This window comes from Schistocerca gregaria, chromosome 3 (assembly GCF_023897955.1).
Source record: "Schistocerca gregaria isolate iqSchGreg1 chromosome 3, iqSchGreg1.2, whole genome shotgun sequence".
In the NCBI taxonomy this organism is placed as follows: Eukaryota; Metazoa; Arthropoda; class Insecta; order Orthoptera; family Acrididae; genus Schistocerca; species Schistocerca gregaria.
The window spans coordinates 338,077,333-338,101,167 of NC_064922.1; the positions used below are offsets into that span (position 1 = coordinate 338,077,333).

The window sequence follows — 23,835 nt, forward strand, 5'->3', positions numbered from 1 at the left end:
AGATACAAAAGTCCACTAAAGAGACAGCTTACACTACACTCGTTCGTCCTCTGTTAGCATATTGCTGCCCGTTGTGGGATCCTTACCAGGTGGGATTGACGGAGGACATCGAAAGGCTGCAAAAAAGGACAGCTCGTTTTGTGTTATCACGTAATAGGGGAGAGAGTGTGGCAGATATGATACGCGAGTTGGGATGGAAGTCATTAAAGCAAAGACGTTTTTCGTCGCGGCGAGATCTTTTTACGAAATTTCAGTCACCAACTTTCTCTTCCGAATGCGAAAATATTTCGTTGAGCCGAACCTACATAGGTAGGAATGATCATCAAAATAAAATAAGAGAAATCAGAGCTCGAACAGAAAGGTTTAGGTGTTCGTCTATCCCGAGCGCTGTTCGGGAGTGGAATGGTAGAGAGATAGTATGATTGTGGTTCATTGAACCCTATGCCAAGCACTTAAATGTGAATTGCAGAGTAATCAAGTAGACGTCCCATAAGATTTCACACACATTGTTTTTGCAAAATATTGAGCCATAAAATTGAATTGTACTCAGCTGTTGTATAAACTAATGCCAATGCAGTTGTTTTCAGACTCATCAACATCATCATCATACTCATCATCATTATTTAGAGTGATTATGCCTCTCAGCGTTCAGCCTAGAGCACAGTCCCCCTTAAAAAATTCCTCCATGATCCCCTATTCAGTGCTAATATTGCTGCCTCTTCTGATGTTAAGCCTATTACTTCAAAATCATTCTTAACCGTATCCAGGTACCTTCTCCTTGGTCTACCCCGACTCCTCCTACCCTCTACTACTGAACCCATGAGTCTCTTGGGTAACCTTGCTTCTCCCATGCGTGTAACATGACCCCACCATCTAAGCATGTTCGCCGTGCTCGCTGCAGTCTGGAACCGCGCGACCGCTACGCTCGCAGGTTCGAATCCTGCTTCAGGCATTGATTTGTGTGATGTCGTTAGGTTAGTTAGGTTTAAGTAGTTCTAAGTTCTAGGGGACTGATGACCTCAGAAGTTAAGTCGCATAGTACTCAAAGCCAGTTAAACCATTTTGTTCGCCCTGACTGCTACATCTATAGAGTTCATTCCCAGTTCTTCTTTGATTTCCTCATTGTGGAAACCCTCCTGCCATTGCTCCCATCTACTAATACCTACAATGATCCTAGCTACTTTCATATCCGTAACCTCAACCTTATTGATAAGGTAACCTGAATCCACCAAGCTTTCGCTCCGGTACAACAAAGTTGGTCGAAAAATTGAACGGTGCACAGACAACTTAATCTTGGTACTGACTTCCTTCTTGCAGAAGTGAGTAGATCGTAGCTGAACGCTCACTGCATTAGCTTTGCTACACCTCGCTTCCAGGTCTTTCACTATGTTGCCGTCCTGTGAGAATATGCACCCCAAGTACTTCAAACCGCCTACCTGTTCTAACTTTGTTCCTCCTAATTCGCACTCAATCCGTTTATATCTCTTTCCGACTGACATTACTGTGTTTTGGAGATGCTCATCTTCGTACCATAGTCCTTACATCTTTAATCTAGCTCTGAAATATTACTTTGCAAACTTTAAATCGAATCTGCCATCACAACTAAATCACCCACATATGCAAGACTGCTTATTTTGTGTCCCCATATCTTAATCTCACCCAGCGAGTCTATTGTTTTCAACATATGATCCATAAATAATATGAACAACAGTGAAGACAGATTGCAGCCTTGTCTTACCCCTGAAACTACTCTGAACCATGAACTCAATTTACCGTCAACTCTAACTGCGTGCAAACAATTAAAGTTCTCAGAGTCTTTGGGATCAAAAAACGTAAGCACACTGAACAAAAATTTAAGTCACCCACAGGAGGCATCATGCTAATATCGCGTAACACTACCTCTTACTTGAATAACGGCCACCATTCACGGAGGTTTTTCATGTATCTGACATTTGTTTACATCAACTCATTGATGGTTATATCGTGTGATATCGGCTGCCCCGAAGTACGTACGATATAATATTTTTAAACATAGCGCACGACTCAACGCCTTCTACGGTCACTCCAAAAGAAATGCACACTATTTTTGTAAAAATACAGTTTTCATTCTGCATGTGTGAAAGTTTTACAGTAGGTAGATACATACTTCCTGCTTGTTTTTAAATTTAGTTCAACCTGTTCCCGTGAGTGGCGCCGTCACAGGATGTCTTCAAGATGGCTGCTACACTTGACGTTTGTCAGAAGCAACGTGCTGCCATGTAATTCCTGTGCTGTGAAAACGAGACAATGGGAAACATCCACAAGAGGCTGAAAAACGTGTCGATCTCAGTCGGTGAGCAAGCAGGTTACGTGATAAAAGCGGGCACGGCTATATTGAGGATTGCCCTTGCAGCGGCTGGTCTCGTACTGCAGACACTCCAGACAATGTGCAGAGAGTTAACGAATTGGTGCCTGCTGACATACGCATCACAGTGAACGAATTGTCACGGTACGTTGGGATAGGGAAAGGAAGTGTTTACAGAATACTGAAAGTGTTGGCGTTAAAAAAGCTTTGTGCCAGGTGGGTTCCCAGGATGTTGACACTGGCTCACAAAGAAACAAGAAAAACGGTATGCAGCGAACTTTTGGAACAGTACGAGAATGGTGGAGATGAATTTCTTGGAAGAATTGTGACAGGTGATGAAACATGGCTCCATCATTTTCCGCCAGAGACGAAGAGGCAATCAATGGAGTGGCATCATGCAAATTCACCCAAGAAAAGAAAATTCAAAACCACATCTTCTCCCGGAAAAGTTATGGCTACGTTGTTTTTAGATTCCGAAGGACTCTTGCTTGTGGTCATTATGCCAAGTGGAACCACCATAAATTCTGATGAATATGTGACGAAACTGAACAAACTTCAAGCTCGACTGTGTCGTGTTCGACTACATCGGCAAAAGCAGGATGTTTTGCTGTTGCATGACAATGCACGGCCGCATGTCAGTCAAAAAAACCACGGAAGCGATCACAAAACTCAGATGGACAACACTGAAACACCCGCTTTGCAGTCCTGAGCTGGCTCCATGTGACTATGATCTCTTTGGGAAACGGAAAGACTCTCCTCGTAGAACAGGGTTTGATGATGATGATACTGCCAAACAGTGGCTACAACAGGTTGGTCCCAGAATTTTACCGTGCGGGTACACAGGCGCTGGTTTCAACATGGCGTAAGGCAGTTGAGAGGGATGGAAATTATGTGGAGAAATGAAAATATTGTTCCTAAACGATGTATCTACACCCTGTAAAACTTTCAAACATCTAGTATGAGAGATGGATTAAAAAAAATAGAGTGCATTTCTTTTGGAGTGACCCTCCTATGAAGGGCGTTCAATAAGTAATGCAATACATCTTCGGTTGAAATATGCAGATTATTCCAGCTTCAGCCAATATAGTTTCATAATGCTCTGATAGGGGGCGGTGCTCTACGTTGTCTTCAAAATGGCGTCTATTACATGGATGCGCTCCAAGCAGAGAGCTATCATTTAGTTTCTTTTGGTGGAAAACCAGAGCACGCTTGTAGAATGTCTACGGAGACCTGACAGTGAACAAAAGCACGGTGAGTCGCTGGGCATGACGCTTCTCATCATCGCAAGTAGACTGTGCAAACCTATTCAATCTGCCACATGCCAGTCAGCCGCAACAGCTGTGGCTCCTGCAATATTCGAGTGTGCGGACACTCATTCAAGGTGATTAATGGACCACAATCGAGCACCGTGCTGCTCAACTGAACATCTCTGGTGGTGGGTTGACACACTCGTCGACCAGTTGGGGTACTCAAAGATGTGTGCCTGCAGGTTTCATAGCTACCTAATAGAAGACCTTAGAACATCGAAGGTCCATCTGTACGGAACTGCTTCCACTTTACGATAGTGCTCGTGAATATTTTTTGTTGAATTTCGGCACAGGCGATGAAACATGGGTTCATCACTCGAACTGGAAACAAAACAGCAGTCCCTGGAGTGGTGCTAAACGAGCTACAACTACGGCCTCGCACCTTCCCACTTCCGTCTGTTTGGCCCAATGAAGGTTGCGTTCAGTAGGAAGCAGTACGTAGCTGATGGGGACGTTATTGATGCAGCAAGATGTTGGCTCCGATGTTACTGTAGAGTAGTACCATATCTGCATACAGACAATTCTAGAAAGGTGGCGTAATGCCATCGCACTCAGTGGAGATGATGTTGAAAGATAGGGTTTGCCGGCCGTCGTGGCCGAGTAGTTTTAGGCGCTTCAGTCAGGAACCACACTGCTGCTACGGTCGCAAGTTCGAATCCTGCCTCGCGCATGAATGTGTGTGATGTCCTTAGGTTGGTTAGGTTTAAGCAGTTCTAAGTCTAGAGGACTGATGACCTCGGATGCTAAGTCCCATAGTGCTTAGAGCCATTTTTTGAAAGAAAGGGTTTTGTAACCAACAGCGTGGGGAATAATATGGTGTATTTGTATCGTCAATAAATCCAAATTGCTTTCAGAAAAAAAGTGTTGCGTTGTTTGATGAACGCTCCTCTTACAAACTGCAGGAATTTGGTAGTCACGTATTCCCACAGGTATGCCACATATTGATGAAATCAGATTGTTGCACAGAGGCCGGCCACGGTGGCCGGGCGGTTGTAGTCGCTCAGTCCGGAACCGCGTGACTACTGCGGTCGCAGGTTCGAATCCTGCCTCAGGCACGGATGTGTGTGATGTCCTTAGGTTAGTTAGGTTTATGTAGTTCTAAGTTCTAGTGGACTGATGACCACAGATGTTAAGTCCCATAGTGCTCAGAGTCATTTGTTGCACAGAGACCACATACAGCTATCAAATTGCAGCGATCGTGATTGCTACGATTCACTTTCTGTTGCAAATAATCTTATGCATTTTCTATGGGATTAATACCGAGAGATATTGCAGGACAGTCCAGGGGTAATAGGGGGTTTGAGTGTTTGTCAAACGCACAACGTATGAGTGTAGCCCTGTGTACATGTTCCTGGAAGATAGTGGTTCATATGGCTCTGAGCACTATGGGACTTAACTCCTGAGGTCATCAGTCCTCTAGTACTACTTAAACCTAACTAACCTAAGGACATCACACACATCCATGCCCGAGGCAAGATTCGAACCTGCGACCGTAGAGGTCGCGCCGTTCCAGACTGAAGCGCCTAGAACCGCTCGGCCACCTCGGTCGGCTGGAAGATAGCGTCCAAAGAATAATCGTCATTAAGATGTACGAGAAAGGGCGGCACTTCCTCATCGAGAATGTGGAAATAAACATCCTGGGTAACGTGAATGAGAGGAGTCCACTCATGACACGAAAGATTCTACGAAATATCACAGAATCACCTCTGGCCTGTAGTATACCATCCAAATGCTAAACAGTTCGTTTGAAGACAGGAAGAATCGTGACACGTCATGCTACACTAAGTGCCTCCAGTCAGCTGGTATTAAGTTTTTGTAATATTTGTTCCATTTGTGCTTCTCTGGGCAATTGTCTTTTGCCAATTACCTGGCTGAAAATACAGATGACATGCTGTATTCTTAGCAATGTTCGCTGGGTAACTAGTTGATGTACATCTGTACTCACTGACAGCAGCAGTTACTTGATCCGATATGGACTGACAAGGGGTGACACTTGGATGCCAGGATCTTGTTACGTCCACTGTCCTCAGGCCTTGTTGCATGGTTGCGAGTGGAACCCATTCCTCTTAGACACGAGGTAGAGTCCGCGTTGATACAACAACAGATTGGGCATCTTCACGCTCAGTGTGACCTTGAATACAAAATGGCTCTGAGCACTATGGGACTTAACATCTGAGTCCATCAGTCTGACCTTGGATACGTTCAAACGCAATGTAAAGTTATACATGCCAGGAAGGAGGGATATATATGTTGCATCCCACTTCTGACACCAATTGTAAAGTTAGGGGAAGTTTCCGAGGGACTTCTGCAACCGATGTTAATGTATAGCTTGGCAGGGAAGGGGGAAGAAGGCTGTTAAATATACCTCGTGGCGGCAGTGTGCAGGAGGTCGAGCGGTCAGGATTTGAGAGTGGGCATCGAGGGCTGCCGTTAAATCACAAAACAGAAAGTTAAGTGCAATGAATAGGATGTATTGCAATATACACATTACAAAGGGCGCTCCTAGGGTTGGACGTTAGCAGGTTTAGGCCAGTCTACGAGGTAGAGTAATTAATTAAGATGGGCAACGGAAGGGGAAGGCTCTGCCTTCCAAAAAGACGTCTGTTCTGCTCGAGGTCTGGATTACAAGAGAGAGAAGCAAGAGCGTTCTGCTCCGCAGGACGCTCCGGCGTCCACACATGTGATCGGTATCCCGGGTACGCTATTGGCTAAAACCAATGGCGTGAATTCGCTAGCAGTTTCAGAAGAGGGTTCAGGGCGTCTCCTGTCAGCAGCTTTAACTGGACAGAACCGCATCGGTTTTGAAAGGCAAGCGAATTGTGTCACGTAGGCACGGCGTGAATTACTTTCGGAGAAAACTTATAAAGATTCCACTGGGCCTTTGAAATAAATTTCTTAAACCAACTCCCTAAAATATTCCTTGACTGGCTGCCATCCTGTACAGCAACATCTTCTTTCGGTCTAGTCTCCATGTCGAACTTAGTACCACAGACTGGGAGATACATCTCACATCACTGCCATGACATACGTGAGCTTATGAGTCAGCGTTGTATTTGTTTCTGTTGGCGTTGTGGTGCGCGACGACCTGATGGTTTGCCAATGTGTAGGTACTAGCTGACTGATTGTTGCCGTCCGCAGGTATCCTGTACGTCTACGTGGTGGGCAAGTGGGCCCCGCTGGTGTGGCTGTCTGTGGTGTGTGCCATCCCACCCATCGTCTTCTTCATACTGTTCTTCTTTGTGCCGGAGTCGCCCATCTTCCTGCTGTCCAAGGAGAGACACGAGGAGGCCATCCGAGCTCTGCACTGGTTCCGGGGCGGAGACGAGGCAGATATCACCGACGAACTGCTCGAGACGGAACAGGTAGGACGGCCGTACATTTCCATTTCATCACTAAGCGCGCATAAATCTACAACTGTTCTACGCAGACAATCATACGAGGTCTGTTGTTTGATGTGCAGCGTGTCCCACAACTAATGTGACAAGATGTTATTCTAAAGAGGATTTATTGTGGCCACAACCGCGCCCACCTGCCAAACAACATTTTCTTAGAAGCAGTTGATTTTTGACAGGTATTAACTTCACAAATTTTTCAGCTGACCATCAGAGAAAATAGCAGCAAGAACACTAAATCCATCGAAAACACCGAGGAACTGTAGCAATCAACAAAGTTCGTATAATACTAGATATATTTCAGTTGCTTGCATGGGGGCTAGCTTACGAGGATGTGATTATGTGCTTGCGACCTTACCAGCTCCATAGAACGCTCTTCCAAAGTAATGGCGGCTATTCACAGACTGTTAATATCTACTACCACAAAAAAAGACAGATGGAAGTGTGAATGACTGAAAGAAACAGCATTGCCTCATTTGCACTCTCGCACAGCCAGGCATAGTCAACAGGCCTGAGATCATAATGTTAGTGCTAAGTGGAATACTGATAATGGTGAGTGTATACTTCGATTTTACACCGTATATATTACAAAGTTCTCAAATTGTGGACCCTTGTTCCTGTTATAATTCATAAATCAGTGACAGAATACATGTTATTTCTGAACTGCAATTTCTTGGAAGTTATGATAAAACGATATACTAAGCACTGAAATAAACACATTATTGTTAATATAGCCGGTCGGAGTGGCCGTGCGGTTCTAGGCACTACAATCTGGAACCGAGCTACCGCTACAGTCGCAGGTTCGAATGCTGCCTCGGGCTTGGATGTGTGTGATGTCCTTAGGTTAGTTAGGTTTAATTAGTTCTTAGTTCTAGGCGACTGATGACCTCAGAAGTTAAGTCGCATAGTGCTCAGAGCCATTGTTAATATAAGTAGACTGCTGAAAAGAATAAGGGGAATATGAATTTAGGCGTCTGCCATACTCCATTCAGCAATACTTTCACAAATTAAGTACACAACACAACATCATTACGTCGTCGATCGTTTGCATAAAAAGAGCAGAAATGTCTTACAGGTGTCGAAAACAAAGTGGAAACAATGATTTTTCCCGTCAACCTGGATGCCTTGCATTGGAATTTGAGACCTTCAGTAACGTGAATGCCCTATGTATGCGTTTATCACAGCCTGACACCTACGTGGCGTGCCCCATGTAAGTCTGTAGAGGTCACCCTGAAATACCCGTTATCACTTTTCAGTGGGAGCCCATGACAATCCTTGGATTGTCTATGATGGAACAGGACGACCACCAACACGTCTGTGAAGCATGTCGCACATATGCACGATGGAGTTTATATCTGGACTTACCGCCAACCATTCCATTACTTCAATGTCGAGATTTTGCAAGACATCCCTGCTGACGCCCACCATATGCGGCCTAGTATTTCAAGAAATTCAGGGTCACCACAGTATGCAGCAGGGTCCCAAAGGATCTGTTCTATGTACTGCCTGGCCTTAAGACGACTATGGGCAACGACAAGCTCCGAATGGCTGTCAGCACTGTAGCTTCCCCACGATAACACAGAACCTTGGAAATCTGTCGACTCTGTGGACAACATTTGGCACGTACTGCTCACCATACGTCTCGTACACGAACACGACCATCATCTTGCGTCAGAGGATGTCTGAACTCGTCTGTGAATACGTTTTACCAGTGTCGAAGTTGCCAGTTGACATGCGAAAGCCGGCCGCGGTGGTCTCGCGGTTAAGGCGCTCAGTCCGGAACCGCGCCATTGCTACGGTCGCAGGTTCGAATCCTGCCTCGGGCATGGATGTGTGTGATGTCCTTAGGTTAGTTAGGTTTAAGTAGTTCTAAGTTCTAGGGGACTGATGACCATAGATGTTAAGTCACATAGTGGTCAGAGCCATTTGAACCATTTTTTTGACATGCGAAAGGCAGAACTGAAGCTGAGCTGCAACATGCTGTCGTCTCAAGCGGGATACTCGAACGGGACGTCTGGGCCGTAAAGTCCTTTGTCGTACCCTGTTCATTAAAGTGTCAACGGACACAGCGCCTCCAGTGGCCCTTCTGAGAACGTCCGGCGGTATCCGTACGATGCCACAAAGCACAGATGGCCAGACACCGGTCTTCACGTGGGCTTGTAATGTGTCCGCGATCTTGTCCAATTCGCCTTGTGCACTGATCTGTCTCCCTATAGCGTGTCCACAAACTGTGGATGACATGCGGAAAGAGTTGCATTGGATGAATTTGTTTGAATACAACGTTCACAAATGACAACTGCCATCTGTGTACCTCATTAGAAAATACGGGGACACCGGTTCTCACTTCCTACTGAGGGGTCACCTGTAATGCATAACACAGCCAATAGAAGACGATTGATTTTCAATGTTACCTACACTGAACTCGAAGATCTCAAGCCATGCAATAAGACCACATGTAACCCCGTATCAAACTAGATTTAACACATTGGATGTTGGCAGACGTGTTGCCCAAATTATTTTAAACAGGGTATAAAGGCGAAGAAAAAGATTTCGTTCGAAGGCCATACAGTCCAGAATCGGTAGGCCAGGCAGGCAAAATAACTGTGATCACTGAGGGAATCATTCCACCGACAGACCAGGTTGAAGATACCCGTTTGCTAAAATACTATGTCCTGCTGCATTAACAAGTCCGTAACTGCCTGCTGCACATTCTCGTCCGACGGAAACCGTCGACCCCTCAAGGCATTTTGTAAGGGCTTGAAGGTGTGATAATCGCATGGGGAGAGATCCGAACTATAGGGCGTGTGCTCTGATGACTTCCATTTGTAGCTGTCCGTAAAGGATGACGCTGGCATGCCAGATCGCCCGGCTTCTTATGTCGAATCGCACCCAACACGGAACTTGGCGCACCATTCCACAACGCTGATTTTCGACAGACATTTTGCTCCAACACATTTTTCATTCTCCAGTGGGTGACTACATGTGATTGCCCTTCGGCACACAAAAAAAGACTAACAGTATATTGATTCTGTTTGGGGCTGAATTGCCAGTAACGTCGCCGTAGATCACATTTCCACATTTGCCACACTCACGTCGGAAAGACACGAATGCCAACACAAATGCCACACTGATCCCTTGCCTACATGTCATTGATTATATGCCCGCATCGGAAGTTTTACTATCTTGAATACACGCTGCAGTAACACTCTCAAACGGAAGCTTTTTGATCGCCCCACATATGCACTACTGGCCATTAAAATTGCTACACCAAGATGAAATGTAGATGATAAACAGGTATTCATCGGACGAATATATTATACTAGAACTGACATGTGATTACATTTTCAAGCAAATTGGGTGCATAGATCATGAGAAATCAGTACCCAGAACAACCACCTCTGGCCGTAATTACGGCCTTGATACGCCTAGGCACTGAGTCAAACAGAGCTTGGATGGCGTGTACAGGTACAGCTGCTCATGCACCTTCAACACGTCAAGAGTAGTGACTGCCGTTTTGTGACGAGTTAGTTGCTCGGCTACCATTGACCAGACGTTTTCAATTGGTGAGAGATCTGGAGAATATGCTGGCCAGGGCAGCAGTCGTACATTTTCTGTATCCAGAAAGGCCCATACAAGACCTGCAACACGCGGTCGTGCATTATCCTGCTGAAATGTAGAGTTTCGCAGGGATCGAATAAAGGGTAGAGCCACGGGTCGTAACAAATGTGAAATGTTAACGTCCACTGTTAAAAGTGCCGTCAATGCGAACAAGAGGTGACCGAGACGTGTAACCAATGGCACCCCATACCATCACGACGGGTGATACGTCAATATGCCGATAATGAATACACGCTTCCAATGTGCGTTCACCGTGATGTGGCCAAACACGGATGCGACCATCATTATACTGTAAACAGAACCTGGATTCATCCGCAAAAGTGACATTTTGCCATTCGTGCAGCCAGGTTCGTCGTCGAGTACATCATCGCAGGCGCTCCTGTCTGTGATGAAGCGTCAAGGGTAACCGCAGCTATGGTCTCCGAGCTGATAGTCTATGCTGCTGCAAACGTAGTCGTACTGTTCGTGCAGATGGTTATTGTCTGGGAAACGTCCCCATCTGTTCACTCAAGGATCTTACTTATCAAGTATTACCTTTTGGAAGATAAAGCTGTGGGCTTTTTTGCCTGTTGAAGATTTATTACAGTGAATTGTTTATAAAAGCATCGGCCTTCAGCCGTTTTAATTTTTATGGATCATACATATCAAGTATTTCACATTTGAGCATATAGTCGTGGGCTTTCTGCCTGTTGAAAATGTATTGTCGTTGTATTGTTTTTAAAAGACATTGACCTTCAGCCGTTTAAAGTTTTTAGGTTCTTATTTATCAAGTAGTACATTCTTTCAAGGTAAAGCTATGGGCCTTCTGCCTGCTGAAAACTTATTGTAGTTGTGTTGTTCTCAAAAATGGATAAATGTTTTGGGCCTTCAGACTTGGAAAACTGGTTGCAGTTTTTTTAAACAAAGGCCTCCAGCCGTTTAAGTAAGGTTTCTTATTGGTCATAAAGCTTGGGCCTTCTACCTGTTGAAAGGTTATTGTAGTTATATTGTTTTAAATTTATGGGCCTTCAGCCGCTTTTAAAACTTAATCTATCTGACTAGTCAAGTCTTGCATCGCTTGGCCTTAAATACTGTTTTAGGTTAAAGCCTAGAGCCTTCTGTCTCAAAAAATATAATTATAGCAGTTGCATTTAATTCATGAGCCTTCAGCCGTTTTAGGATTAAAGACGTTTTCTGTCGATAGTCAAGCTTAGAAGTTGCGCTGTAATATTTCGACAGCTAAATAAAATGTTATATTTGGAGTGCAACCGACAGCCGCTCATTCTGGCCCCCTTCCAGAATTCCTCTGCTTGTCCTGTCCTGCGGGTTTATCAGAGCGTCTCAGTTAGGCTCACCATTTCAGAGCCGTATGTGGCGATAGTCTCTACGATCGACTTGTACTCAAGACCTTTGTTCGCTTTGTTATTTTGTTACTCCATAGCAAGCAGCTAAGTCGGCCAATTACTCTTTTCCCTTGCTCAGTTTTATTTTTCGAGTTTCGTATGTTTCTTTGATTTTTTGTAAAAGTAACATCCCAGTATTTAAATGTACAGACTTTTTTAATTTTTCAGAATTCTACATTCACATCTTCTAGGTCAGCTTCACCAATTACCATGTATTCTGCCTTCTTCGTGTGTATTGTCAGGCCCCTTTCCGAGTATTCTTTGTACGATGTCCTGAATATGTAGCTGGAGTCGTCTTTGTCTCCCACTATCAGGACCTAGGCGTCAGCGAACAGCAAAGTACACATTATTTGTATTAACTGATTGATATTAATTACATACTACAGTACTGGCCATTAAAATTGCTACACGACGAGGATGACGTGCTACAGACGCGAAATTTAACCGACAGAAAGAAGATGCTGTGATATGAAAATGATTAACTTTTCAGAGCATTCACACAAGGTTGGCGCCGGTGGCGGCACCTACAACGTGCTGACACGAGGAAAGTTTCCGAACGAGGTCTCATACACAAACTGCAGTTGACCGGCGTTGCCTGGTGAAACGTTGTTGTGATGCCTTGTGTGAGGAGGAGAAATGCGTACCATCACGTTTCCGACTTTGATAAAGGTCGGATTGTAGCCTATCGCGATTACGGTTTATCGTATCGCGACATTGCTGCTCGCATTGGTCGAGATCCAATGACTGTTAGCAGAATATGAAATCGGTGCTGGATCCCAATGGCCTCGTATCACTTGCAGTTGAGATGACAGGCATATTATCCGCATGCCTGTAACGGATCGTGCAGCTACGTCTCTTGGCTGAAGGCCAACGTCTTTTAAAAACAATACAACGACAATAAATTTTCAACAGGCAGAAAGCCCACAGCTATATGCTCAAATGTGAAATACTTGATATGTAGGATCCTTAAAACTTAAAGGGGCTGAAGGCCGATGCTTTTATAAACAATACACAACAATAAATCTTCAACGGGCAAAAGAGCCCACAGCTTTATCTTCCAAAAGGTAATATTTGATAAGTAAAACCCTTAAAACTTAAAGCGGCTGAAGGCCGATGCTTTAAAACAATACAACAAAATTAATGAGACATTAAAACACACATTTAGACGCCAATAAGAAAGGCAGTATAGGCAACGGCGCTCAGAAGTTTCCAGGGGGATCGGTCTGCCATTGAAAGGTTAACGTTCGCTTAGGTGAGACAAGAAGTCGACCCAACTATACTCGATCCGCCGGCAATACAACCAAGAGGCAGTCAGGGATCCACTGACAAGATGACTTGCTAACCAACGACCAGCATACGAGGATTCCAAAGCCAAAACATTACGGAAACAGCTGCCCACAACCAAATATAGATTAAGCTGTCAAAAACGACACACCATGTTGAACAGCGACAAAAGGTGAGGAATGGACACCGCCTGAACTTATGTCAGCGACCAGGCCAGATAACCGGAACATTAACGGCCACAAGGCATAAAATTCCGCTGGTGCACTTGAATTTCATATCGACAAATATAGTTATTTCCGCCAAATATTCGCCAACTCGAACACTCGCTGTTGCTCCCAGGAATACCACCAACAGCGAACCTCGCAGCACTTGCAACAGTCCCCAAACGCTGCGACACTGCGTAGAGGCCGCCAGCGGGCGCGGCCGACTGCACCGCGCGGAGACTCGCTTGTTGATCCGCTCCAGCCGACCGACTCACTGCAGGTACGCCGATAACATTTAAACCAAGTTCTCAAAGGAAATGACACCAAATACACACACAATATGAGAAACAAATGCTCGAAGACTTGAGTGATACTCTGCAGTGGCTGTGCAATCACGAAGACAAATCGGGAGTCGATACACACCCACTGCCAACCCATAAGCGATCGGCGAGCCTATTCACGTCGTCCTGTAGGACGACCGACCAACGATCTATGAAGACCGTCCCCAGCTCAAATGATGTGTGGCGCCTCACTACTGATCCAACCCGACTAAACTAGTGCTGCGTTCCAACTCCACGACTGGCAGGTCCGAACTGCCGTCCTCGCACGATCCAACTGACTCCAAGACAGACGACAACTGGGAAGTAACAGCAGTGCAGCAAAGATAACACGTGAAGGATGTATCGATAGGTGCTGCTGCTACTGCTCATGGGCAGACAAAGCAGCAAATCAGTGAGAACAGAAATTGAAACTAACATATCGAGGTGGCAACACGAAAAAAAAACAGGATGTAAAATAAGAGATGGCACGAGCGCGAACTACGTATGGCTCACTAACCAAAATGGAGATAAATAAACTGATGTCCCTTGAAATGGATTTTTGGCGAATACATTCTCGCATATCCTGCTCCAAACCATTTGAATTGACCGAAAAGGGAAATAGTAGGTGGAAAAGATACTATTTTAGATGACGAAGGCGGCAAAATAATAGCTTGGTATTGCCGCCTCCAATGAATGGATAATAATTGATGGCCAAAAAGAATCTATGGATGGACACCAGTTGAGCTAATATAACGTGGGAAACTACCTAGAAGTCATACATAGAACATTTTATATATTATGTTGATACTATTATCATAAATTTATGAGTGTGTGGCAGGTTCAGTTGCGTGCAGCTCATTTGCCGCCTGCAAGTCTTGTGACTGGACGTCCCTTCGACTACTTGGGTGTCACTAACCTAGTTAATTTATGCGACTGTGGAAATGAGTCTTACAGTTTAAGGTGGAAATCGAACCATGTATCCTTCCTGGCGGCTCCTCATACTGTTGAGAGTGAAGGCCACAGGTAAAAGACGGACTGAAAATATCCGTGTCCAGGCCACGATTTGATCCCGCGGTGTTTGGGTTGGCACTTTACCGGTGGATTACAAGGCTCGACCTGGCACTGGTGAAGACAAGCTTTAATCAAAGCGCCCCCTAGCCAGTCAATAATACTGCAAAGTAAAACAGTGCAATATAATTGATTTTCTCCATAGACTGCTCAGTAACATGGTCAATTGTATTGTCGATACCATTGTGCATTAATATGTGTTCGGAACGTTGGACGTTGAAAACGTTGCTTCTATGTAATAGTTCTACCTCGTCGCAAGCAGAAAAAAAGGTGGATGAAAAATTTGGTTCAAGGAATGTCAACTCTCACCACGAAAACTTGTTGAGAGAAATGACGCTAAACGAAAAAAGGTTATCATAACCTTATAATACAGTCTCACAATTGATACATTCTGCAGTCTCTTATCTCCATCATCTAAAAACAAAATAACACAATGAGAGACACAGTTTCGTCAAGCGAGCGCTTATCTGTTACGCTACGATACCTTGCTACTGCCAATTCTATTGAAGACTGGAAATTTACAAGTGTAGTTTCTCATTCAGTATTTGAGACATAGTTAAGGACACGTGTCATGCAGTAATATCAGCACTAAAGCAGTACATTAGGGGAGTAATGTATGCACATAGTTAAGAATATAAATACACTTTTATTGACAACATTGTATTAATAAATTTTTTTTAAAACATCTTCCTACGTTTTTTTCTTATAGCTTTTGAGCAAGAAATAATACGGTTGATCATACTTAACACTCCTGTTTTTGTAGTCATGTGTCCTAAGATCCCACAATGTCGGTAGTGGCTTAAACATTTTGATGCACCATAAAAATAATGCATTTTCGTTTTGTTTTGAAGTCATTTCCACTAACAACAACAAACATAGCCTCCTTGGCGTGAGCAACAGGCGAGAGACTGTCAAGTATATTGTCAACCGCAACTTGTATAAAAATGCCCTGAGATGACGCTGCCATTTGGATGCACTTTCAATAACTTTTCCTATGTCTTGACTACAATTCTGTTTTTCCAACAACCTTAGGCATTTCTACTTTTTCAAAGGCAGTGTTATGTCAGTTATATAAAAATTGTTCGAGACTGCATTGTTTCTCGTCAACATTCTTGTCTCGTGAACGAGAATGTTGACGTAATACATACATTGTATGAGGATGATGTATTTATGGCTTCAGAAGCTGTAACGCCTAGCACATTTTATCTCTACTGAATACTAGTACTGGAACAAAATTATTACTAATTTATTAATCCGTATTAAGGCTTACGAAATAGTGAAAATACTAGCGAACTTTTAAAAATAATTTACATGCAGATTCGCGAACGATGGCGGTTCGGGCAGGTCGAAACTTCGAGGAGAATTGCATTGTTGCCGGTTTCAAGCGACAGTCCTAGTATGCACGTACACTTTCACTTGGCTCATAAAGAGAGCGTGTTTCCTGCAGATCGTGTTTCTCGCTTGCTTATATACAGGGTGCACATAAAGTCCGGGAACACTTTCAATTATTTATTCCACAGAAACTAAACATTTTTTTCAAACTTTCGATATGAGAATCATGAGTGACCCGGCAGACGTCTATACGGTAACGGAATTCTTGCGATACCCGTCCCAGCATGGCATCGTCGACTGTGGCAGCAGCTCCCCGTATTCTCTCCCAGAACTCTGCTACATGACGTGGTAGACACGGTACTTACACCAGATCCTTGCTGTGTCCCCCACAGAAAAAAGTCACACGAAGTGAGATGTGGTGATCGGGGAGGCCATTTCATGAAACAAATGTCCCCTTCGATCCGTCGATGCGGCAGCTCCGTGTTCTAGTGCCCACAAACTTCACGACGAAAATGGGGTGGAGCCCCATCCTGCTGAAAGATGAACGGAGTGTCCGATTGCATTTTAGGCATCAGCCATTGCTGCAACATGTCCAAGTAGGAATTTCTGGAGACAGTGCTACTGACGAAGAAGAATGGCCCGTACAGTTTACGATGTGACAAGGCACAAAAAACATTTATCTTTGGGGAATCACTCTCAAAATCAATGCATTCGTGTGGATACTTTGTACCCCATATTCGACAATTATACCGGTTCACTTTCCTATTAGTGTGAAAACTGGCTTCGTCGCTAAAAATTAAGCGATCAACAATGCCATCCCCATTCTCATTCCGTCTTGTTGTAACTGCGAACAAAGCTCAAAATGCTTGTCTCTGTCGTCGTCAGTGAGCTTCTGCACTAGCTGCAATCTGAATGGTTTCGTAGACAGCTCCTGTCGCAGGACTTTACACACTGTCATTGGAGCAATTTCGAGTACACTGGATGCACTTCGCACCGATTTCTTTGGATTCCTTATGAATGTCTATCGTACGCGCTCCACATTCACTTCACTCACACTGGGACGTCCGCTTCTCTTTGACGGGCACAAGCGACCCGTCGTAACGAATTTGTTGTGCCAGTGGTAAATGGCCTTCCTTGTTAGTGGCTTCATACCGCACTTAGTTCTAAACATCCGTTTAACAGCTGTAGCACACTTGCTTTTGTCGAAATCCAACACACTTGCTACGCACCTGAACTCGCCATGTTTGCGACTAGCGCTGACTATCGACCAATTACCAAACTACGCTGTGGCTATATGCATGGAAAAAAACTTTCAGGGTTTCTTTTCAAAATGACGTATGTAGGATACCTGTACAATGTTTGGTTCTTGCGCAATAAATAATTGAAATTGTTTCCGGACTTCATGTAACCCTGTAGAGTTTGTCTCTTACCAGCACCAACAGCGATGACAACTCGCATCAAATGGAATAAAAATTCACTAAATATCTCGCTACACTCACGTTTAACGCTATCATTGGCTACGACGTTCACTGCAGAGCGCTCAGAACACTAGTGATCGCTCATTGGCTGTCGGAGAGTGCGTGACGTAGGTGCGCAGAACAAACCTATACGTGACCACCATCGTGCCTGACTCTAGTTGTAGTTTAGAGAGGAAAAGAAAATTGAACCCCTTCTGTTTTCACCCCTCGGGAAATAATATTCTACTCCTCAGGTAGTAATTAAACCAAGTTTGGGAACCACTGCTGTAGAGGTGTACCCTAACTTAACCGATATTTTCTGAATATTTTGATATGAAGGGACCCCTGGTCTCCGGTGGCTCGTTACAGAATAATTGAATTTCGTTTCATTTCTTATCTCCATTTATCTGTCTATCTGAACTGGACTGTAAATATCTGCACAATATTCCAAATGCCGATGATATGTTCTGAGTCTCATGTTTGGAAAGTAACTTGTTCCACTCACTCATGGTACTTGCTGATAACAAAATTGATGCTCTATTTACGCTTCGGCGTCAAGCTTGAGTTTTTTCACCGGTAGCGCTAGTTGCACGTTAACACTGATCATGGTGTACAAAATTTTTACCGATAGGTGTAGGACAACATTTCTGGACAGTTACATACACTGGTGGGACTGATTAAAATATTGTGATATAAGTGTACATGTTTCGTATGGGATTTGTTGAACGTTTAGGTGATTGGATATTACATGATTCTTCACTGTTGGGAACGTAATTTCTCATAAATAAATATAACTGGGCTGGCAGATTAATAAATGGTATTTAGGTTGCTAATCTGTACCAAAGCGACGATGAGCACGGATGAATCATACCAAAATACACAGAAAATATCTCTCAACAACTTATGGAAATTTTCTCGGTGGAGTCTGGGCCCATTCTGTATATGAAAGACGGACTGTTACTTCGAACCAACACAGAAACAACATTTTCAGGGGCTATTCGTAACAAATGATGATGAACTGGTTGAGACGAAGCTGAAGCGACTGCGAACAGTTGACACTGTTGTTGTTGTTGTGGTTTTCAGTCCTGAGATTGGTTTGATGCCACTCTCCGTGCTACTCTATCCTGTGCAAGCCTCTTCATCTCCCAGTACCTACAGCAACTTACACCCTTCTGAATCTGCTTAGTGTATTCATCTCTTGGTCTCCCTCTACGATTTTTACCCTCCACGCTGCCCTTCAGTACTAAATTGGTGATCCCTTCATGGCTCAGACCATGTCCTACTAACCGGTCCCTTCTTTTTGTCAAGTTGTTCCACAACTCTGGCTGTGGTTGTGTTGTTAGCCGGCAGAGGTGGCCGAGCGCTACTAGGCGCTACAATATTGAACAGCGCGACCGCTACGATCGCAGGTTCGAATCCTGCCTCGGATATGGAGGTGTGTGATGCCCTTAAGTTAGTTAGGTTTGTGTGTGTGTGTGTGTATGGTGGTCTTCAGTCTTGAGACTGGTTTAATGAAGCTCTCCATGCTACTCCATCCTGTGCAAGCTTCTTCATCTCCCAGTACATACTGCAACCTACATCCGTCTGAATCTGCTTAGTGTATTCATCTCTTGGTCTCCCTCTACGATTTTTAACCTGCACGCTGCCCTCCAATGCTAAATTATTGATCCCCTGATCCCTCAGAACATGTCCTAGCAACCAGTCCCTTTTACTTCTCAAGTAGTGGCACAGACTCCTCTTCTCCCCAATTCTATTCAGTACCTCCTCATTAGTTATGTGATCTACGCATCTAATCTTCAGCATTCTTCTGTAGCACCACATTTCGAAAGCTTCTACTCTCTTCTTGTCCAAACTATTTATCGTCTATGTTTCACTTCCATACATGGCTACACTCCACACATATACTTTCAGGAACGACTTCCTGACACTTAAATATATACGCGATATTATCAAATTTATCTTCTTCAGAAACGCTTTCCTTGCCATTGCTAGTCTACATTTTATATCCTCTCTACTTCGACCATCGTCAGTTATTTTGCTCCCCAAATAGCAAAACTCCTTTAGTACTTACGTGTCTCATTTCCTAATCTAATTCTCTCAGCAACACCCGATTTAATTCAACTACATTCCGTTATTCTCGGTATGCTTTTGTTGATGTTCATCTTCTATCCTCCTTTGAAGACACTGTCCACTCCGTTCAACTGCTCTTACTAGTCCTTTGCTGTCTGACAGAATTACAATGTCATCGGCGAACCTCAAAGTTTTTATTTCTTGTCCATGGATTTTAATACCTACGCCGAATTTTTCTTTTGCTTCCTTTACTGCTTGCTCAATATACAGATTGAATAACATCGGGGATAGGCTACAACCCCGTCTCACTCCCTTCCCAACCACTGCTTCCCTTTCATGTCCCTCTACTCTTATAGCTACCATCTGGTTTCTGTACAAATTGTAGATAGCCTTTCGCTCCCTCTATTTTACCCCTGACACCTTTAGAATTTGAAAGAGAGTATTCCAGTCAACATTGTCAAAAGCTTTCTCTAAGTCTACAAATGCTAGAAACGTACGTTTCCCTTTCCTTAATCTTTCTTTTAAGATAAGTCGTAAGGTCAGTGTTGCCTAACCTGTTCCATTATTTGTACGGAATCCAAACTGATCTACCCCGAGGTCGGCTTCTACCAGTTTTTCCTTTCGTCTGTAAAGAATTCGCGTTAGTATTTTGCAGCTGTGACTTATTAAACTGATAGTTCGGTAATTTTCACATTTGTCGACACCTTCTTTCTTTGGGATTGGAATTATTATATTCTTCTCGAAGTCTGAGGGTATTTCGCCTGTCTCATACATCTTGCTCACCAGATGGTAGAGTTTTGTCAGGACTGGTTCTCCTAAGGCCGTCAGTAGTTCTAATGAAATGTTGTCTACTCCTGGGGCCTTGTTTCGTCTCAGGTCTTTCAGTGCCCTGTCAAACTCTTCACGCAGTATCGTATCTCGCATTTCATGTTCATCTACATCCTCTTCCATTTCCATAATATTGTCCTCAAGTACATCGCCCTTGTATAGAACCTCTATATACTCCTTCCAGCCGGCCGCGGTGGTCTCGCGGTTCTAGGCGCGCAGTCCGGCACTTTGCGACTGCTACGGTCGCAGGTTCGAATCCTGCCTCGGGCATGGATGTGTGTGATGTCCTTAGGTTAGTTAGGTTTAAGTAGTTCTAAGTTCTAGGGGACTAATGACCACAGCAGTTTAGTCCCATAGTGTTCAGAGCCATTTGAACCAACTCCTTCCACCTTTCTGCTTTCCATCTGAGCTCTTGATATTCATACCAGTGGTTCTCTTTTCTCCAAAGGTGTCTTTAATTTTCCTGTAGGCAGTATCTATCTTAACCTTATTGAGATAAGCCTCTACATCCTTACATTTCTCCTCTAGCCAACCCTGCTTAGCCTTTTTGCACTTCCTGCCGATCTCATTTTTGAGACTTTTGCATTTTTATATTTTCTCCTTTCATCAATTACATTCAATATTGGATTTCTACTAGCCCTCGTATTTTTACCTACTTGATCCTCTGCTGCCTTCACAACTTCATCCCTCAGAGCTACCCATTCTTCTTCTACTGTACTTCTTTCCCCCATTCAACTGTTACCTTATGATCTCCCTGAAACTCTCTATAACCTCTGGTTTAGTCAGTTTATCCAGGGCCCATCTCCTTAAATTCCCACCTTTTTGCAGTTTTTTCAGTTTTAATCTACAGTTCATAACCAATAGTTTGTAGTCAGAGTCCACATCTGCCCCTGGAAATGTCTTACATTTTAAAACCTGGGTCCTTAATCTCTGTCTTACAATTGTATAATCTATCTGATACCTTCTAGTATCTCCAGGATTTTTCCAAGTGTACAACCTTCTTTCATGATTCTTGAACGAAGTGTTAGCTATGATTAAGTTATGCACTGTGCAAAATTCTACCAGGCAGCTTCCTCTTTCATATCTTAGCCACAATCCATATTCAACTACTATGTTTACTTCTCTCCATTTTCCTATTCTCGAATTCCAGTCACCCATGACTATTAAATTTTCGTCTCCCTTCACTACTTGAATAATTTCTTTTATCTCATCATACATTGCATCAATTTCTTCATCATCTGCAGAGCTAGTCGGCATATAAACTTGTACTACTGTAGTAGGCGTGGGCTTCGTGTCGATCTTGGCCACAATAATGCGTTCACTATGCTGTTTGTAGTAGCTTACCCGCACTCCTATTTTTTATTCATTATTAAACCAACTCCTGAATTACCCCTATCTGATTTTATATTTATAATCCTGTATTCACTTGTTCAAAAGTCTTGTTCCTCCTGCCACCGAACTTCACTAATTCCCACTACATCTAACTTTAACCTATCCATTTCCCTTTTTAAATTTTCTAACCTACCTGCCCGATTAAGGGATCTGACATTCCACGCTCCGATCCGTAGAACGCCAGTTTTCTTTCTCCTAATAATGACATCCTCTTGAGTAGCCCCGCCCGGTGATCCGGATGGGGGACTATTTTACCTCCGGAATATTTTACCCAAGAGGATGCCATCATCATTTAATCATACAGTAAAGCTGCATGCCCTCGGGAGAAATTACGGCTGTAGTTTGCTCTTGCTTTCAGCCTTTCGCAATACCAGCACAGCAAGGCCGTTTTGGTTAGTGCTACAAGGCCAGATCAGTCAATCATCCAGACTGTTGCCCCTGCAACTACTGAAACGGCTGCTGCCCCTCTTCAGGAACCACACGTTTGTCTGGCCTCTCAACAGATACCCCTCCGTTGTTGTTGCACCTACGGTACGGCCATCTGTATCGCTGATGCATGCATAATTGACACTGTGGGTTTTCATTAAGCAGAAACAGTTCCCCACAACGCCCAGTTTCAAGTGTACTAGACCTGACAGTTTTAAAGACTCTGAACGTTGTCTCTTTTTGCAGTGTGCAGTTTTAGCTTTTTCTACTGCCTCTGTCGTCAACACAGACGTGTTTTGCCACAGGTGGTGACGGAGATGCTGAAACGCACCGGCTCACTGCGGGACATGTTCAGGTCGCGAGCGGCCGCTCGCGCCCTCGGCATCGGTATGGGTCTGCAGGTAGCGCAGCAGCTGTCCGGCGTCATCATCATCATCTTCTTCTCCGTGCCCATCTTTGTGGCCGCCGGCAGCTCCATGGACCCCAGCGACTGCGCCATCGTTGTCGGCGCCGTGCAGGTGAGCGCTCCAACACTGAAGTGTCTCCCTTCTCTTGGACACGGTCTATTTATTCTACACTACATTTTTATTTTTGTCGTCAGTCCCCTGACTGGTTCGCGGCCGGCCTCAATTTCCTCTCCGTCTCAACTCCGTCATTCAGATTAGAATTTTCACCCATGGTCTTTAATTATTTATCCCAATCTCTACCGCCCCCTACAAGTTTTACACTCTACTGCTCAATGTAGCACCATGAAAGTTATTCTTGAAGTCTTAACGCAAGTCCTATCACCCTGTCCCTTCTTCTTGTCACTTCTTGTCAGTGTTCAAATGGTTCAAATGGCTCTGAGCACTATGGGACTTAAAATATGAGGTTATCAGTCCCCTAGAACTTAGAACTACTTAAACCTAACTAACTTAAGGACAGCACACACATCCATGTCCGAGTCAGAATCCGAACCCGTGATCGTAGCAGTCGCGGAGTTCGAGACTGGAGCGCCTAGAGCCGCTCGGCTACAGCGGCCGGCTGTTAGTGTTCGTCAATGTTCCTTTCCTCCATGAGTCTGTGGAGGCCCTCCTCGCTTCATATCTTATCAGTCCACCTAATTTTCTACATTCTTCTGTAGCATTGCACCTCAAACTCTTATTGGGCTTAATGTGAACGAGAGAACGGGCATACTCATCATCAAACTTACAGTAGAACTCGTCTGACATCCACGCGGAGGAACGCCGCATTATGCACCAGGTATATCGTCACCCGTAAACATCTGTGCCTACTATCTGAGAACAAGAACCTACTCCCTGCAACATTTTGCGTGGTGCCACACCACTGGTCAGAGACTAGCAGCAGTCATTCCAGGCAATTACTGCCTCATCTGTAGGATACCGTTAACACCACAACAAAAACGACTGCTT

At 44.2% G+C, this 23,835-nt stretch overlaps 1 protein-coding gene across 1 annotated transcript in view; it reads left to right on the forward strand.

Moving 5' to 3' along the window:
- Positions 1-23,835, forward strand: part of LOC126355364 (facilitated trehalose transporter Tret1-like) — a 59,712-nt gene that overhangs the window by 21,472 nt on the left and 14,405 nt on the right. Inside the window, exons 3-4 of the mRNA XM_050005657.1 lie at positions 6,790-7,013; positions 22,729-22,941. Of these exons, the coding sequence (XP_049861614.1) occupies positions 6,790-7,013; positions 22,729-22,941 (437 nt within the window). The remainder of the gene's footprint in view (positions 1-6,789; positions 7,014-22,728; positions 22,942-23,835) is intronic.